The sequence below is a fragment of the Stegodyphus dumicola genome, chromosome 3 (assembly GCF_044657685.1).
Source record: "Stegodyphus dumicola isolate Sdum_Otavi_A_Nest chromosome 3, ASM4465768v1".
In the NCBI taxonomy this organism is placed as follows: Eukaryota; Metazoa; Arthropoda; class Arachnida; order Araneae; family Eresidae; genus Stegodyphus; species Stegodyphus dumicola.
The window spans coordinates 278,176,433-278,197,416 of NC_140770.1; the positions used below are offsets into that span (position 1 = coordinate 278,176,433).

Sequence of the window (20,984 nt, forward strand, 5' to 3'; positions counted from 1 at the left end):
AACATAACTTTTAATACAGCATTATCTTAAACCAAGTATTTAACTGCATTATGAGGAGAAATAAATGAAAATAATCCCCTCACATTAACACACCAATTACACACATTTAAAGATTCTAATTAAATTAATAAACCTTATCATAAAAATGATTTTCCAAAAGAAGAAAAACTAACCTGAATTAGTATCATCCTCGCAAATCACCATCCGTTCATCATCACTTGTATCTGAATCTTGTGCTTTGTCATTAGAAGTGTTTTTTGATGAATTAGAACGCTTTTTCTTTGGTTTCTCATTAGAATTCAAAGAATTAACATTTTCAGCATCACTGTGAGACATTCCATTGATTTTTACACTTTTAGCACCATTTATAACTTTATCAGAATTTTCTTCAGAGGAATTTGTTAGCAAGCTCGTATGCCAGGGATCAGGCAACTGAGAAAGAGATCTTGATCGTGGCCGTTTCTAAAATTTGTTTGCATAATGCCAATTAATCTCCAAACATAATATTTAAAAATGTATATGAATTAAATTTCAGATACAACAACAAACAAAAATGATGAACATTTTAAGAATTTAACTGCAGCATTTACATCAGAGTAATCAAATAAAAAGTAATATCACTATATAATTTTAAAAAAAAATTTAAAACATTTTAAAATCTTATTTTACAGATGAAATGCAGAGGGACATCATAAACTTCAAAATTTATTTTTCATTCTGCATATATTAAGCTTATATATTTTAAAGTAGTAACTATTACAATAAGTTAAAGGAAATTACTGTTAATTTGAAATATCAAAACTTACATTGGATGATAAAAGAGCTCTTTCAGATATTTTAGAATTCAAATATTTTTTTATATATGATTTGATGATCTGGATTACATACTAAAGATTTGCTAAATTTGAATATTTCTAAAAGTAAATTCTTTTATGTTGGCAGCCACAGTAAAATATAAGCGAATGCAAAAAAGTTCATCTTATTTTGTAAATATTATAGTATTAATTTAGAAAAACCAGTTATTTCAAGTGAACACTTTTGACATATAGTACAAATTAGTGTCAATAACGAATTAGCGTCTGTTCATTAATCATCAATATAATTTTGTAAATTCTGATACTGGTGCATATATTTAAAACATTAAAAGTCTGTAGGCACAAGACACAAGAAAACACTGAGGAACTGTATGACACAGTTTCTTATTTAGGCAAATTTATGAAGTGCAGGTTTTACAAAAATGACTGATACTGATACATCAGAGGTCAAGCAATGAATTGCTGAATGCTGATAGTTTGACTCGAATTCAAGTCTTTGCAAATGAACTGTCTGCATGCGAGTTTCTGTGACCCTTTCCCATGCGTGACATTAATGCAAGCCAGTTTTCTTTGAAACATTCTTCACAAAAGCATCCTTTCTGTTAAGCAGACAGCCTTGCCATGTCTTGCTGTAATCCAAAATAATAACAACACAATTTGCTGCCATATTAAATTTAATTGAGCTCCTATTTATACTTTGAATGAATGGCACAAGTTTTGTAAGCTTGCTGCCAACTTTTATGATGAATGGGAAAATGTGTAAATACCAAAAAATATATAAAAGCTTTTCTTATGAGTGTTATTTTGATTTCAACATGTTTTTATCACAATATATATGAATGAAAACATATTTTAAGAACAAACAGAAATAGTATTTCAGTTAGAAAATATTTTTCATATTAGTAACATGTGAAAAGTATCAATAAAAAGTTACATAAAATTTTTAAACCATTATTATTTAAATTTGCTTTTATCATAAAATATTTTTAAAAATTTTCATAATAACTTAAATAATTAAAAAATACTTGCTTTAGAAAAAAATTATCCAAATACTTTAAAGTAACTATTCAAATCATATTAACTAAAAAATAATTATTTAAAACGTACTTTTTGTACAAGAACAGAAAATGTTTTAGAGAAAAGTAATTATTTCTTATATTGGACTTACTTCAAAAATAGAATTTTTAGATGATTTTATAGTAGTCTCATTGTCTTTTTTTGCAGCAGCAGAAACATTAAAGTTTAGTAACAAATCATCGGAAACTTTATCAGCTGTCAAGAAAAATTAAATAACGTTATTCAAATTGTCTTAAACAGAAGAAGGGGAATTTAAAAAAAGGGGGGGCCACAGAACAGAAACTCTTCCATATACAGTATAAAAAGAAATTTTCATAAAGAGCATTTATAATTTATAAAAATAATGTGTCAACAATTTCCCATTTAGAAAACAGTAAAATAAGAATAATAAAAAGGAGGCTCACTTTTACTGATTTCAAGCATACTGCTACTTAATCTAAAACTATGACTGAATTAAACTGCACATTCACTTCCAATGCGCATAAATTAGTATCTAATTTCAGTCCACTGCTTCTAATTTAGAAAATACTTAATAGTAGATTTTTATCTCATAATAATCACAATTTAAATTTATTGATAAACACAAGAATACAACTTCCTACAAGTAAATGCTGATCCTATTAACATTAAATCAAAACCTATAAATACACAAGAGACAGAGATATTACACTATCTTAAAATAACATTTTGTTTATTCATGAAGACATGTTTAACTATACCTAGTAAGACCTACAAGGTAAGTACTATAGGCTTTCAAATTCCTAACTTTTGGAATAAAATTCAATGTATTTATGGAAATTACCTAATGGCAGAGATGGGATCATAGATTCATCAGTCCCAGACGGCTTCTGATTGTCTCGAGGTGCAGAGCTGGTACTGGATTTTTTTCTATCCCGGCTACACCATTTCCAATTGGGATATGCTTTAAAATGAGCCTCTTTTACCTGTCAAAAGTAATAAACCTTTAATTAATAATATCTGAAATGCAAATTTGCATTGCTAGTTATTAAAAAGACAACCAGATTGCAAAAATTTACAACTGCCGAAACACATGCAAAACACAAATGAAATATTTACTGTGACTCTACACTAGCAGTATTAAAGATTCAGCAGAAAATTATATGATATTTGCAATGTATACCCTGTTTTCAAAACAACACAAAATAAAACAGATATACCATATAGTGATTACATTACTTACACAAAAAATAGTTCAATAATTTTTCTTGAATCTTTTCTAGTGATGGAAATTAATATTTCTGATAAATACAATAATTATTTGTTCATTATTTTTACCTCTCACCAACTTACATACATACGCAAAGAAGATTATGTTTTCGATCCACAAATTTGAGAGTTTCCAGTGAATAAAAACAAATTAGGGTGCCCACAACAAATTTTTACTATTTTTATCATGATGTATGCCTATCTGTCCACGTGTGATAATTTTTCCGCTCATGATAACTGTTATATTAAATTTTCAAAAATTTCTATTTTCCATATTTAAGCTTTCTGTGTTCATATATAGTATTGATTAGATATGAAGTAAAAGTGCCCAACCAGAAGTGTTTCCTTAATCAAAACCTATAGGAATTTAATGAATGAAAAACTATACTAAACTATAATCCAAACCTTTTAAATTTTAATATTTATCAATCAGGACAATATATTAGATTTTGGCTAAAGTTGATAAATCGGAAGTGATTCTTGACTTAAGGCTATGAAGAGACGTTCATGAAAAAATATATTACAATTTAATTTTAATTCCAAAACCTAACAAGCATTATTTACTGATATCTAATACGTGCTGATCAAAATGAATTTAGATTTGTTAATACTATAGGAATAACATAGAAGAAAACTGAAGTACAGTATTTGCTTCAAAGTTATTATTTTAAATATATCATATACAATTTTCATAATTAAAACCCAATTAAATTATATGTTATTAACTCTTAATAAAATATAATTTTTAATAAAAAGCTGCAGACATTTGATTATGCTGGTACAAATTTAGATAATATAGTTTTTACACCTGGTAGAACAACAAATTTGCAAATGTTCAACCAGTAGTTATACTTTACTAAAAGCTCATTGCTAATTAAAATATACAATTGGCAGAAGGCCATGCACTGGCAACATTAGACGCCCCCCTTTTTTTTAATCTTCCAACAAATGAAGCATATTACCTGGCTCAATTAACAGCATGATTAAACACTTAAGTAATAAGAAATAGTCCACAGGTTCAATGCTTGATATATAACAAGAAAATTAAATGCAAAAACAGGAACATTAGCTCTCAAATAACAGAAAAAATTACAAATAACAGTTGTTGTTGCATGCAAAATATTAGCATGCATAAACATGTAGTAAAATATACTAAAAGCTAAATAAACAAACCTCATAAGCTAAATCATGATACTTCTGCTTCCTCTCTGGTTCAAGTGCATACCACCATTCACCTAAAATTTTGCTTACGGTTCTATTATCTTGATTTGGGTGTCTCTGGTGAACAAGGGACCGATGTCTCTTGCTAAATATCATAAAAGCATTCATGGGACGTCTGATGTGATCTTTTTCCCGACTTGCAGGCTAAAGAAACATAATATTTATTAAAAAGTAATTCCTTTGCTAAAAGATTTTTATAAATGCAATAGATGTATTAAATTTAATATGTAATATTTTCATTTCCACCTTTTTGGGGCTTTTTAATTCATCTTTTGGTAATGCACTCAAGGACTGAGTTCGACGCTTGTCCGCTAATTCTTGAACATCTAAAGGAAGATTGTCACTGGTAACAAACACATCATCATCACCTTCTTCTGGTTCTGGAGGAGCTAAAAAATAAATATCATTAATTAAAAACATGATTTCTCCTAATAAATTACTATAGATATCCTCTACCCCAGCTATAGAAATACTGACTTATTTATGTTTAAAATTTTTCCTGCTTGTTTTGGGGTTTCCCTTCTTCCTCGTCTCTTTTCTTTTAAGGATGTCCCAAAAAGGCACATAATTTCTTTCATTGGATTAAATCTCTCCATATTCTTTGATAATAAACAAATGGCTTAACTGAGACCAAACTTTTCAAGATTATTACACATTTTAATAGATAGCCATATTAGATTTGTTTCAGTGCTGTGGTAATTACATCACCATTCGTTAGATTTCTGTTTGAGTATGAACGTGATGATTCCACTTGTTATCAGCACACACAAAATTTTATTTACATATACTACAGTGCTTTACAACCATAATTATTAGGCATGCACCTTCAGAATTATTAGGCTAAATACCTTTGTTCTTTCACTGCTAACGTCAATTAATTGAATCACTTGCCAGCCAGTGGGTGCTATCAGTTCATAACAAGTTTTAATTTGAAGAAGGGAGATTTAAATGCTTTCCTTTTTTTTTCATATCATAAAAAATTATTCCTTCTGCACCATGGTTTTTTAATTGAATGCAATTAGTTTATTTTCTTCTCGGTGAAATAAGTGACAGAACAATCTTTAACCCTTTCACTTACTAAATATTAAGTACTAGTTCTAAAATTTTGTAAAATATAGACAAATTAGTTTCGAAAGATGTTTCACAGTGGAACATTATATAAACAGGATCACTGAAAAACAACATGATGATTATAATTATTAAAGTGACTGGTAGGTTACATTATGTGAAAATAATAAATTATTTGTTATTTTCAAACAATGGAATTTCATATCAAGAATAAAATTTCTATGCCTATTGTGTTTATTATTGAGGAATTACTGGTGGTCTATGGTACCAGTTGCCATATTGTTGGGCTTGGGCTAAATGACCTAGAGTTTCAGCCAGTTGCAACCAATGCTTAATTAATATGCAAGAGTTTAGCGGTTAGAACTCTCCCCCCCCCCAATTTGCACAGAACTTTTTTTACGCTATTTTCTTTTGTACATTTTTAGGTATTTACATATTAACAGAAGCACTTTGGTGCAATCTTGTGATTTCTTACATATGAAAAAAGTTACTTATTGGGTGCAAGTTGGTGGTTTTCATGACTTTTTACTTACTTGTACAAAGTACGGGAATTATTGTAATTGCAAAAAAAGCTTAGATATCCTACTACAACAGAACAGTAGCAGCTCCATCTATGTATAATATTATTTTTGTTGTTGCGAAGTTTAGTTTCTCTAGATCGGCAACAGAAAAATGTAAATAAAAAACAAGTTTGTTTTAATGTTATAACCCTAACATCTTCTTTTATTATTGTGAATTAAAATATGCTTAATCCATTATGGAATTATCCTTTACGTCACTAAATTATCTCATGTATTGACTGAGCATAACGTCCACAGAACTATCCATTTTAAATGTTTCCAATTCACATGGATGATTTTTGATGACGTCTGCATGTACAGACAGAATAAAGAAATATCCAGATGTTACAGCAGTCCCATATACAAAATTGTGCACCTTGCTTTTTTATTGCAATCAGCAATACCACAAGTATTTATACAGTATATACATACACATAACTACCCCCTTACCCGCCTTTCATTTTTGTAATCCTTAGTCATAGTTATATTTTTCTAAACACAGATATGTTTTAAATGATAAAAACACAGAGGCTGTTCACACATTTTTAGATGATTTTAATTTGCTATAAAAAATGTCATTTACTTGAAAATTTTTGTTTTAACTGCAACTGTATTTTTGAAAGGGTAAATTATTGTCTGCTACTTTACAGTTTGTTTTCATGCAAAACAGCACTTTTAAAGAAACAATAGATGGAAGGTTATGTTTGTGTTTTTCCCAAAGAAAATTATTTATATCTAGTTATTAAAAAATGTTGTAAAAGCCACGATTCTTTTATATCTAAAGCTAAGATATATAATATTGTCAATAAGGAAAAATGGCTTCAAGTAGAAAATTTGTTCCAAACACATATCCAAGGGAAAAACGGAATTTTTTAATGTTGCAAAGGTAGTGAATCCTTAGTGTTAAAAAGAAAATCCGTCAACTCAAAGTACAATTGCAAATTCATTAAAATGCTCAGTATCAACTATAAAAAAAGTGACTGGGGTTAATTTAAATCTTAAAAAAAATTAAAAAAACAATAATATGCATCGTCTTTTTCTATGACATGTCGTCGAACGCAGAATGCACTGCAGAATTCTTTATGAGAAACATTTATTTGTATTTAAATGATTCCAAAAAAGGGATCCATTTATTATCTTCAAAGAGGAAGGAAAAAAATCTTAAATCATAGTTCTAAGAATCTAAAGTAAGTTTTTCAAAGGGATTTATGATTGTTGCTGGTTTTTTATATAATGGCAAATTAAAAATAAAGTGAGCCGAGAAAAATGTTAATATCAACTCCACATATTTTCAGGAACATATTTTAAAACATATTTTCAAATATGAAATACCTACCAGAGTAGCATCAATCAGTATAACTGAATCAAGAGGAGGCAAGCAGCCACACGTCGAAAGTCACCGTTAATTTCCTGAAAAAAAAAAAGGAACAAAAAATGGGTATCAACCCCCATACCCTTCACTCACATCCCTACTAAATCTTCTAATGTATCCCCCTATGGATTTTTGCGCTTTTGAAATTATAAAAAGCAGATTTTCCGAATGTCGACCTTCGACTTGGACTTGGACTACTCCTTGGACTTTGGAATGCTGTTCGAGAGGAATGCTATAAAATACCTCTTTCAATACTACAAAAGGCTTTATTATGTTGGAAATTACTGTGTAGAAAGACAGTAAAGAATAAAGGTTATCAAATAGAACATTTAAAACAGAAAAAATTTAGGAAAATAGTTCTTTAAACACAATGAAAATCCTCTAAAAAACCTGCAAACAGCCTCTGTATTTATGTTTGGGGAATATCAATTTTTTAAAAAAACTTAATTTTGGACAAATAAATGAGATCTAACTTTTAATGCTGGTTCCTACACTACTTATATTTGGGAAAGTTTTATACTCCTTATGAAAAATACAACAAAATGATACATAAAAAGAAAAATAAGGACAAACAATTTAAAAAAAAGGGATTATTTTCAAATTTCTTAGTAAAAAAATTAAAAGATAGGTAACAGTATGCTATTTACAAACTGAAATTAGTAACACAAATATGACTGAAACCTGTATCTTTTGTAGAAGTCTCTGATGCAACTGGAACATCTGGGGTGGAATTTGATGAGGAATTCGTTGTAAGAAAGGGAACTAAAGAATGCCACGGAAAAACTGGAATAGGTCTGGCATCACTCCAAGCTATAAATAAAATATAAAGTTTTTAATTCATCAAATTTGCAGGTGAAACGGCAGATTCAGACCTCTAAAGTGCTGTAAAAGTTTGTCAGAAACATTTTTATAAAAATAATTAATAAATTAATTATTAATCACTGAAATTCTATTGTAATTGTACATATAAATGATATGTCTGCTGTAAATTACCAGCTTTATTTAGGTTGCATGCCTACTGGACAGAATTATCATGAAGGTAATGCATGAAGTTACATTCAAATATTGGGAATTTAAAGCTCAAAAGTTATAACAAATTAGCCCCCATTATTGGAAAAAACTATAACTGGTGCTCTGGATGGCAGCATTCAAAGCCCATTTCATCAGAACACATTTAACTTGCATTATAAAACCTTAAGGAATACTGAAAAAAGATGTCACAACAAATTGCCACTTTATTAAATGTTGTTCAGAAGTCATTAAATGACTGATTAATTATATTAGTTCATTAAAATTTAAATATATTTAAAAAGAAATAATTATTAAAACTTACAAGCATAAAGCGCAATTTAAATAATGAATCTTTAAATTTTGTTACTTAAAAAATGCCTCCAAATTTTTTTACCTTAATTTGATAAAATCTATGAAAGATAAGAAGTTCAAAACAATTATTTATAATTTACATAAGCAAATTTTATTTATTTATTTTTTTTTTTTTTATAAAATCACTAAGTAATTAAAAGTGACATATGGAACGTTGATTTTACTGCAGTGTCTGGAGTATTCATTAATGTAAAATATATGCTTACATTTCCTTTTTGCAACTATGAGTTAAATTTGCTATATCTTTCACTGATATACGTCAACTTTTCTATACCTTTACCAAGAGAATAGTCTGCAATGGTCTGTTAAGAATATAGTGACTTAATAATTAAATCATATTCAGACAAATTCTCCACATGTTTTACTTTCACTAATTGTCAGATAATCCTCAAAGGTCAAATTTTCTTACATATTCACTTAATTTTCATCTTGGGAGGAATATAGTAGAAGACTTATTTAGCCAAGTAAACTCCAGTACTTTTTTTAAGAAAAAAAAACCATTGTGTAGAATCATTGTGTAAATATAAGAATATATGTGAAGACATTACAAACCTCTTGCAAACAACATAAATTCTGTAGTTATTCTCAGCACGATAAAGTGTCAACACGCCAACTGAAAAGGTTTTAATGAAATGAATGTCTCAAAGACAAAGAAATATACCATACAATGACAAAACAGGAAAAGGCATTTATTTTTTTAAATATAAGTACAGCTGATAATTCAAAAAAGCATAAGTGATTGGAAAACAAGAACTGTCATTGCACGTACAGTAAAACAGAACTTGAGTGCGCACTTTTGTGATGGCATAAGTACACAAAAAATTGTTGAAAAATTGATGCTCAGTGTATATATTTCCTGCCCATTTTAAAGAAGAAAAAAAAATTAAAAGCTACTTAGATAAGGATGTAGGACATTTAAATTTGCTTTACATGGGGCTGATGTAAAGCATCCCATGTATCAGATGGCTCAGATACTCCCATGTAGCAGATGTCTCTAGATTAAAATTCAGTCTATCCAATGCAGTGACTAAAGAGTACATGCAATGAAGCCTCCCTAAGACAGTTACCCAAGATTCCAAAAGGTTTCTGCGTTCTGTTCAAGAGGTTGCTATAAAGAGCGTGATTAATGCAAATGTTTAATACCATCATTTTCGTATTTTTCATAAATACTTGACACAGAAAAAAACCACTATAATAAGTTTCACTGTAAATTTATTCACATTTCTTAAATAACATTAATATTGACGTAAACAATATTTAACTACACTTTAAAATGAACCAATGAATTTTGTCTTTTCTTTGTGGAAAAGAAATGCAGCTCCAGTCTTAGCGCATACCTAGGGAATAACTTAGTTGTAAAATTGGCTCAGGTTAGATATAGCATTTAAAACCCTATATAAAACCACATAGATACTTACTTTTTTTTAACATGTTTATTCTTCAAGCATTATCATCGACTCTGCATGGGAGAATAACAAAAGATGTGCAAGTTACCAAACTTTGAAATTGAATGTCCAGTGAAATGTCCTTATCTGGAAATATGTACTGAAGTTAAAATGTTCTGACATTACATGAGAACATATAGTACCGATCCGATTATTGACAAATCCTCCACAAGATTACAAACTTTTCATATGGAAACTCAATCCCACACAGATATTACTACAGGGTAAGAAATATATTTATATTATAACACAGTTTAGTTTCTAATCTATTCAAATTTTACTCATCACTCTTTTTTCTAAAAAAACTCTTTTAAAGCTCTGGATTACACCTTGATCTAATTGAAGTAACATTTGTAGGGAAAAAGTTTCTTAAATTTTTGCAATATCTCAAAGATGTGCACTGCAGTTTTCATTGATGTCATACTTTTGTACAAATTTTACATCTATTCTTAAGTGATAACACTTTTGATCCATGCTTTCACACTTGCTTATGTGACTTAGCACTTTCAACTCTCCAATTTGATTAAGTGCCTTTATCCAGTTCTGAAATTCAGTGCCACTTGCTATGTATCATTTCATCATGTAAAATATTTTGATTTCTAATTTTTGTTAATAATCTAAATATCTTCTTAATAAAGTTTATGAAAGCAAACAGTTACAAAAGCAATTTTACAAATGTTACTAACAAATGCTGTCAGCTCTATATAAACAAATCCAAAAAGTGTGCCTTTCAGAGAGTTACAAAAAAAGGATGTTTTGATGGTCTTCCTCTATCTGTTCAAGCTTTCGTTTCTACGAATTAGGAGACATTCATCATTAAGTGCCGAAAGGCTCAAATTTCATCTGAGCTGGTAAAATTGCACTTTGCACAACACACCAGCAATAAACAATTACACTTATGTTCAATATTGCTGGTACAAGAAAAGGAAGCTTCAGTTCTTAACATGCTGGCAGTCAGAAGTACAAACATTTACTTCTAAAAGGTTTTCCCTGCACTGCAAAATGATCTGTTTGGTTATAAACAGTCATGCTTATATACAACATTAAATATTTCATTTGTAACAGTAAATGGCTTCTTTAATTCTGTTTAAATTTACTAGTGAAATTTTATAAAATTAAAAAAAAAATTTTATCACAATAGAATGAAGCCAACTGGAAGTATAAGACGAACTTGGAATTGCCCAGAGTGTCATCTCCAGGCTTTGGCAACGATAACAAGATGATGGTAATGCAAGTAGACATTACAGCACAGGTCACCGCCAGCTTGCAGTCTGATTCTCACTGGACTTTCATATGGAAAGCTCCAGGTACCCGTTACCACCAAGAAAATGTCATTGAATGACACCATTACAGTGGTGCAGGAGTGTTCGTTTGGGGTGGATTTATTCTGGGTTCCAGAACTGACCTGCATGTTCAAATTGGAACCATGACAAGCCAAATCTATCGGGACGTCATTCTGGAACAACATGTACGTTTGTTTCGGGGCGCCATGGGCGCACAATTTGTGTTTATGGACGACAACTCCCGTCCTCACCGTGCAAACATCGTAAGCAAATGCCTTCAATTGGAGGATATCACACGTATGGACTGGCCAGCATTCTCACCGGACTTGAATTCAGTAGAGCACGTGTGGGACATGCTTGGCCGACAAGTTGCAGCCCGTTAACCTCCTCCTACATGTCTACCGGAACTTTGGAGAGCATTGCATTTTGAGTGGTGTAATATCCCCCAAGATCAGATAAATAATTTCATACTCAGCATGCCTAGGCGTTGTAATGACTGTATTGCATCGTCTGGTAGACATACAATGTATTAACAATCATACCAACCATGTATTATTGGTTTTTTGTAAATAGGTTTTTTTTTGTAATTTGCTCCATCGAGAAAAAAATCGCTAATTGTTTTAATAATATCAAACATATAGCATCTTTTTTTGCTCTTTACCTTTTGTTTAATAAATAAGCTTTACAAATAAGTCAAATTTGTTTTGCTTCTAACTCTTCCTTTGCCTGATTTTGCATTATCCTTAATTTATGGACATGAGTTTATTATTTAAAATTCTGGAATTTTGAATATAATACCAAACTGCAAACACTTTCAGCAAATGTCTGCACTTTTATAATTAAATCATACTCACCTACTGGCATGTTTTTGAAGTATACTCATTATACATTTACCTTTATTAACCACTGTAATTTTCACATTTTAAAAATTTTTAATTAATGCTGCAACTTTCTAATTTCCGCTTTCGCATCCTTGTTATTTATTTGGCTAGAGTGGTTATTGATGCCGACTTTCGTACTGATGGGCCAGGGGTTCAGAGTCAGAGAAAGAGTGGATGTTTTGCGAGTGCGCGGTGTCTTATGCAGCATGTGAGCATTTTAAATACACAGCAAGCTGGAAGTACTCTTGTGTGGTTGGTGGTAGGGAAGAAGAGGTGGGAGACCTTCAAGTCATCACCCAGGGTGCTCTCACGCACCTGTTGCATCCTTATTTTTAGTTATAAATACAGTACTTTCTGGAAACATTTTAGAAATTTCAGCTTTTAAAACAACTTGTTCCTCTACAGGTCCTAAAACCTTAAATTTAATATTGATTCCAAGGCAATTGGAATTATTCCTATAATCTCTTGAAATCACAATAATTAGTTCTTGTAAATTTGGAAAATATTGAAGGAAATGAAAATAAAGAATAACAAAACACAGACATTCATTTCATTTGCAAAGGAGATATACAGTGAGTGTGTACCATAATCACATGCTGAATACTGTTACAAATTTTGTGTGTATAAAAATAATTTTAATAATAATTTTAGTAATTTCAATAAAATATATAAATAATTAAAGATACATATATTATCTATAAATTGTAGTATCCCCTGTATAATGTAACATGAGAGGCTTCAAGGATGCAAAGATTCGCAGAAAAATAAGGTTACCGGGGCATCCATTTAACACTAAATGGCGGCAAGCTGGTATGATTTTGGTGGTGAATTTTTATCATCAAAAGTCACCAAACTTGGCTATATTTTGGTTCAAAACCTATGTAACTGTAACTGTGGATGCCTTCCAGCAATTTTGAGAAATTGAAAGAACTGGAAATTTTTCGGTAGATGGGGGAAAATTATATCAGAATGGAGACAGATTCAGTTTAGATTAGTTCCGAGTTTAGAATTTAGCTCCGTATTCAGAAATCACTGTGTGAGCTTATCTATTCGACGCTTTTGTATATTGTCTTGTGTTTCACATTCTTATACGATTGAAGTGGTAAATATTGATTGTGCTCTGTCATATTGAGAAAAGCTGTAAGAATACTTTTGTGGAAAGTTCCAGAGTTGCAAATTATTCCCTTGGCAAAATAAATTTTAAATGTTATCTAGCTATCATTGGTTCTGTATACATTCAATCCACTTTGACCTCCTACACATGTAATAATACAGATTTATTATCCAGCTTTGGAGGAGACTAGAAATAAGTCACCGTGAACCTTTCTGCTTATTTTAGTCTTTACAGATTTCAAAGATTTGATATGATATAAAAAGCATTTAAATCTGATGCATGCAGGCATACATCTAAGAAAATAGGTGTAAATGCACTTAAATTTGTTTGCTTTAAGGGAAAGGACTTTTTCAAAATTAAAAGTTACTAATATGCATTATTTCTCTATGTAGACGTAGACTTGGAACGACTCAATGGTGTAATAACAAGAGCATTAAACATGAAACTGAGTCTTCAATTCATACGGATAAAATAATTCCAAACTCTATGAAAGTAATAAACAGTTTATTTTAACTTACTATGGAATAATATTCCTCAGTACTTACGCATTAACACAACCAGGCCAAAATTCGCATAAATTGCCAAATTTGGCGACCCTACTTACAGCAACCCTACGTGTTATACGTAGTTTTGCAAAAACAGCATGTGGAGATTCACAAAATTTTCCTGCATTTTCGTGCAAATTTTTGTCATTTATGAGAAAATAGCAGTTTACATGGATAAAGTCAAGAGTGTGCGCAATGGCATTTTTGTGCAATTCTGGGATGTTTTTTAAGTAAAAATAAGTCGACGTGTACATGGTTATGGTGAATATGGTTTTCAATCAGTGCTAAAAGCAATAGCCAAAAGATTTCTGCCAAAAAAATAATTCTTCAGCTTATTCAAATTTGAAACCGGAAGGGTTTAATTGCTGTTTTATATTTTAAAACAAAATAATATAAAAAACTGTATTAAAAATTATCTGTAATTAATAAATGTACATTTTCTTTCTATTCATACTTTTTTACTCAAACTTACAAATCGCGTCAACCTGGTTGCGATAATTCGTAAGTACCAATACCTCTTATAAGTAGTCACAGAGAATGAGTTTCAGTACATTCATAATGATTTGTTTTCATACATATCCACATGTGTGTGTTTGTGTGACTATGACAATATATACATATTGAGAATGAAAATATGTTTGGATGCCTAACTTTTTCTTCTCTAAAGGAACCAGATACATGCGCACCAGCTTTCCAAAAATTACAGCAGTTATAAACCTTACTTTTAAATTAAATCAAACCTAAAACTAAATATTTAGAATGAAACATTGTTTTTCTTGATTAATACATTTTATTAGTCTATTTAAAAGTTATCAACAGCAGCAGCATTTTTAAATTGTTGATGGTTTCCAATTACTTTTGTCATAATCTTTTTCGCAAAAAAAATTGTAAGATGACAAACTGATAGTTTGATACTAACTTTACCATTATTTCACTCTATAAACCAGTTTCCCAATGCGATTGTAAGGTTATTATTTGAAATTAATCAGTTATTATGATTTAGATCTTTACTATAACTTTTCCTTTTTTTTTTCTCTTCACCAGAACATAAATTGAGTTAGTGAGTATTTAAGCTGAGGTTTTTGGATTGTAAGACAACATGTGTTTCTGTCTCTCAAGGCCATGTTACTTCCTTCTGCCATCTTTGATAAGTTGCAATTATTCATCCTAACATTATTTGTGGTCGATATCCCAATTGATACACGGGTTAAGAGTTTTCTGTTGAACATCTAGTCCATGTCTGAAATTTGAATTTGGTAGTTACTTAAGTATATTACCACAAGTGGTGACTGATTTTGTTAAGCACAAGAAATGTGTTTATCTTCCAGTTCTTATTTAATAAAAAAAAAAAAAGCTTTTTTTCTTTTTAACTCTACATCTGTTAAGCGTGTGGACCTAGTTTATGCTCCTACAGCAAGTCAAACTCTATCAGTAACCAATTACTAGCAGAACATACTGCTTTTTACTTAGGGATCTAAATACAGTACAAAGTCTTTAATTCAGACTTGTCGGGACTTCGGCGATTCTGGATTAGCGGTTTTTCCGGATTATAGATCATCAATTTAAATCTGGTAAGATGGCATGCAGAAATTATTAAAATTAATTATGAAACCATAATTTATGAAATAAGGAGCAATTATGATCTAAAGATTATCAAAATTTACAAAAAAAAGTTTAATATTTATTTGCTTACTTTATTAAACATTTCTTTCAATGTAACTTGTTTAAGTTGCTTCATTTTATGTGCTAATACTTTCTCTTTAATTCTATAAACAGACATAATTTCTTGTTCAGTTACAAGGTTCCGCTGTTCAAGTCCTGTAATTGCTGTGCCGAGAATACCGACTAACTTGTAAATCAAACTTTTTTCGTTTTCACTAACCTCTCTGTCACTTTCTTCATGCCTTTATCCATTTTTTGTAGCAATTCTTCTTTTTGTTTGATGGACATCGAAACATGCTTTCGCTTTGTAGATGCTTTGGCAGCTAAAGAATTGGAAACTCTTTTTGACATAATCGAAAGTTCGAGCTTACTTTTATAAAATTGCTCTAACAGTCTGCAAAAAATAATAAGCCGGATCCAATTAGAAGATTAAGGAACAACGCAATCGGCAACATTAACTGAAATAGATAATTAGATAATTTTAGTCTAGCTTATACCGTCTGTTATACATTAAACGTGCATGCCTAAACGTATTATGCGCATGCGTAAATGCATATGTGCAAGCATAAATGTATTATGCACATGCGTAAACGCTACGCATGCGCAGAAAGTTTGTAGCTTTGAGGTCCGGATTAAAGACTTTGTACTGCACGAAGAAAAATTTTAATCTTCTCTATGATGATCACACATGGCCAGTAGTGGTAGCCATTTTAGAAAGGTAAAATTCAGTGGTACTATTTATTTTTTCTCATAAAAACTAGTCCACTTTAGAAGTGATTCGCTTGGGGAGGTGGTCATCACGACAGATTTTATTAATTGAGTATGAAAACTAATGAGTATAATAATGGTTAATATGCTCTGATAAAGTTATGAAAATTGGATAAGGAGGGAACGTTTAAGTAATCAGAACATAGTAAATAAATATTGTTACGTGCATATGGGTTTGTAATGGACTGAATGTACACTGCTCAAAAAAAAAATGGGACAGTGCTATATCTCCCATTCTACTGGGGCGATTGACAAAATTCAAACTACGTTTTTCATGTCTCGAAAGCGCGACTTAGGATATATATTAGATTTATATATAGTACTATTCTAACATAGGTATTTTAACACAAAATCGGACTTAAATAACATACCAATTTTTTTACATTTTTCGATTCTACGACTCAAATTATGCCAGAATACCAAGTTTTGTAAAAACCGTACGATTAGTTTTTAAAATATTAGCTCTCAAAATTTTAGCTCCTCAATGTTAATTGAATTTGGCAAATATTTATTAATATCTCTTTTTTTATTAAACTTTTTTGATTTTTTCTCTCACATTTCGAAATTTTGGTTCATTCCAAATAAAATTTACCCATTTTTTGCGTTTTATTTTTTAAATTTTTATTTTTAAATAATTTCTATAGATTTTTCAAAAAAATTTTGAATTATAACCTATAAAATTTTTACCATCATCTTAAAGTAGGTGTATTTTTAAGCATATCTGCAAAAAATTAGACTTTTTTACTCAAAATTTTCTAAGATATACACGAATTTACATAATTTCGCGTTTTGAAATTTGGCACCTTTTTTTTGAGCGATAATAACGCCAAATGTGGTCTATGGATTTTTGTTACACTGAATTGCCACAGCTATTTTTAACCTTAAACTTCAAGTAAAATTTTACGGAGAATTAATTATATGACATTTTTTCCCTCAATGATGCGTAATAAATATTTATTAATACATATTTATTAATACATATATATAAATATATGAAAGGCTATTTTTTTAAATTATAAATGATATTATTCAAATTTTTAACTATTTTTTTTTAATTTCTCTCGTATCTTTTCTTTTTTTAAAAAATTTAAGAGTAAGTTTTTGTAAGAATAAATTTTTACCTTCGGCGTTTTATCGTCTGCTACTTTACTTCGTTTAAATCGAATTGTCTAAAACTGAAATTTTCGTTTGATATTTATTTGAATTTTATGACATTAACTGCATAATTTATTTCTAAACAAACTGTTGCTTTTGAAGTGGCTGAAAGAGCGGCTGATACTATTATCCATATTTTTAAAGCACAATATATTTTTATAGAAACATAATATTTAGAATAATCATTTTTTATAAAGGTCAAATTATGATATAAACATACAACCCTCTAGAGACTGAATTAATGGAAGTTCAATGGTTATGTAGAAATGATCTGCAGCTACTTAATGGCTGGATAAGTCAGCAGATTCTGTGGACAAGTAAGAATAATTATATAAACGACACCAACATTCTGGATTCAATAAACAACGAGGATACGATGTTTACTAAATGAATTAAGAAGTTTTAAAACAAAAAATCAACTCATTTTTTTCCTAAAATGTATTTTTGTGCATAGCTATTTTCATTATATCCTTAAAATTCTAATTTAGAATGTAATTGTCAAGAACTGAATCCTAATCATCAGTAATATAATAAGTAATTATTGCTGTTATTAATAAATCCTTCTTATAAAGTAATTGCAAATATTTCAAAAAACTTTCTGTCTGAATGCAAACATTTTTCTATGCAAATATTTTAAATTTTATATTAATCAAGATTGCACACCATATTACTTATTTGCACTTCAATTCTTACCGTCAGTTCTAGTAGAATTTACAAATCAATTATATTTAATTAAGGATTGAATTGGATTATTTAATTATGGCAAAGCACACGAGGGCTATCTGCCTAAAGGGAGGGATGCCTTCGTGGAGGACTTTCTAAGGGAAACTGGCTCGTATACACGTTACACATGGGGAAAACCACGAAACCGCCCATGCGGCCAGCCCATTCGCGGGATTCGAAACTAGAACCGAACTACCAGTGTTCAGCGTCTTTACCGCTCGGCTGTTGGTGGGCTATTTAATTAAGGAATAACCATCTAAGTTAAGAAACAGCGTACCGTAACAACATTTCAATTATTGGTTCCGTATCTTTCATGTTACTCCCGATTGGCTAGCTACAGGATTTTTAATGAGTATTCGGATTTTACTTGGAACTTGGAACTTCACTTGGAAATCGCGCTTAAACTAGGTTAGTTGGTTATTTGAACATAGAAAGAACATGGGAGCTATTTGATTAAGATGCTTTCATAGAGAATCTTTGTAAAGAGAACCTAAAAAACTACGAAAACCAACCATGCAGCCTGGGTTAGACTGAGCAGCAAACAATTAGTATTTAACAATATTTTCTTTTTCAAATGCTAGGCAACTGATGAGGCTCCAATTAAATCTCCAATTTAATATTTTATTTGCAAATATTTAAAATATTGTTGTATTCTTTGACACAAAAAGCAGAATTTAAGTTTTGTTAACTCGTTAGTAAACTACCAAGCCGTAGTGCAAATGAATATTCAATTTCTTTGGCAATAATTGTATTCACTTAATATTCTTGGAATATGAGCTAAAGAAGGAACGTTCTCGGAAGATTAAAGAAGTGTTTAAATCCAGTGATATTAGGTTTGTGTTACAAGCTCAGGATCAAAACGATTCTGCAATTGCCCGAGTAGTTGACTTGTAAATGGATGTGAATTAAGCAGATGACTTTTAATCTTACGTTATTCAGCCAGAAAACGTATTCCAAATGTTTTGTATTGCATGACAATGCATCTTTTCATTATTCAATAACCAGTCGGAGAACCGCTTGTGTTCGGAAAATAAGTATGTATATTCAATCGTCCTGCATGTTCTTCAAATTTGTCTTCTTGTGATTTTTTTTCTTTTTCAAAAACTAAAGTTGCCTCTCAAAGGAAAGTTTTTTGACATTGAAGAGACAAAATTAATATGACATCTACTTTTAGAGGCATGTCAAAAACAGATCTCTACAAACCTTCTCTTCCATTACATGTTGTGCAGTCAGACAAAAAGTTACATCAGCGTAAATTCTATAATCTATTTTTATTCCACTCTGATTACTTTATTAACATACAGTGAATATATACTAAATCTTTAACTTTAGCTTAAGTAATTCGGAATTTTTGACGGAATCGTTGTCGGAACTAGGACTTAGAAGATAAGTGAAATTAAATATTTCGATAACCCAGTAAATTCAAGTTCGAAATTTCAATATTTTATTTTCGGAGGGAGGGGAAATGTTTTCAGTTTTGGTCCATTATACTAAGTATATTTGCTTCGATTTTTTATTTTTCCATAAAAGCGAAAATTTTACGCATGGTATACATATAACGCATAGCTTCAAATTAAAATTTAATAATATACAGAGTGGTTATAATTAAAGTTCCACATTGAAACGGTCATAAAAGGAAAACTACTGGATCAAATGTTATCAAACTTGGAAATCGTGTAAAGGAGGTCATGGGAATTTATTTTCCGCGAAAAAAAGGAAGTTCGAAACCTCACCACCAGGGAGGGAAATGGCGCTGTATGCAATATTGTTAAACGAAATATGGGTCGGAATCTAACTTAACCTTTTGTTAAACGGGTTTAATATGTTGTATACCCTTATGAAACTTTGAAGTAGGCAAATTATTATTTAAAGACGTTAAATTTGATAAATGTCGAGTGCGCCATCCGTGTAAGTGAGAATTTCGTCCGTGAAAACCACGAATTAGCGATTAGAAAATGTGAGATCGCAAATCACTCTCACAAGTGTGTACAATCTGGAAATCGTTTTCTTACAGATCGCTAATTTGTAATTTTTTAAGCCTGAATTCGGCACTAAAACATGAAGATACTGATTCAAAACGCTTTTAATCAATTTGGGCCAAAGAAATCTCTCATGTTATCTATCTAGTTCCATTGCATTCTCCTACACAATTCGATTGCATAACCGTCATTTCACACCGTTTACTCTTGAATGACAGCTAGTTTTATAACTGAACCATTTTTTTCTGAAGAGCAGTCGACAGCTGGACCACTGCGTTTGCAGTTCCTTAGAGCCAATATTAAAATGTTTCGTGATACATGAACTGCAGTAACCTGGCATTTTAGATACTACGATTTTTATGCAGGGCTGGGCACCACCTCAAGAGTGTCGCATAGTTACTTAGGCAACATTTCACAAATGAACGTCTTATAGGCCAACACTTCCCCTCTTCCCACCAGACCTCAACCTCTGTGACTTTTGTCTATGAGGTTATCTCAAAAGCACTGTTTATGGTGATAATCTAAACAATTTGGCAGAAATGAAAAATGTGATACACTGATAACATTCCTCCTGATATGCTATGTGTAACGTGTATACGAGCCAGTTTCCCTTAAAAAGTCCTCCACGAAGGCATCCCTCCCTTAAGGCAGATAGCCCTCGAGTGCTTTGCCGTAATCTAATAAACCAAACCAAAACCAAACCTGA

General features: G+C 30.6%; 1 protein-coding gene across 2 annotated transcripts in view; it reads right to left on the bottom strand.

The window, feature by feature from the left end:
* The window catches only part of LOC118195585 (protein capicua homolog), a 122,311-nt gene that overhangs the window by 84,520 nt on the left and 16,807 nt on the right, over nucleotides 1-20,984 (bottom strand). For both annotated transcript variants that reach the window (XR_015040464.1, XM_085814210.1), the window contains exons 3-8: nucleotides 8,022-8,150; nucleotides 4,587-4,729; nucleotides 4,293-4,484; nucleotides 2,695-2,836; nucleotides 1,984-2,087; nucleotides 174-462 (exon numbers count right to left, since the gene is read on the bottom strand). Coding sequence is in view for 1 of the 2 variants with exons in the window: in XM_085814210.1 (XP_085670336.1) it covers nucleotides 174-462; nucleotides 1,984-2,087; nucleotides 2,695-2,836; nucleotides 4,293-4,484; nucleotides 4,587-4,729; nucleotides 8,022-8,150 (999 nt within the window). In the remaining variant the exon portion in view is untranslated. The remainder of the gene's footprint in view (nucleotides 1-173; nucleotides 463-1,983; nucleotides 2,088-2,694; nucleotides 2,837-4,292; nucleotides 4,485-4,586; nucleotides 4,730-8,021; nucleotides 8,151-20,984) is intronic.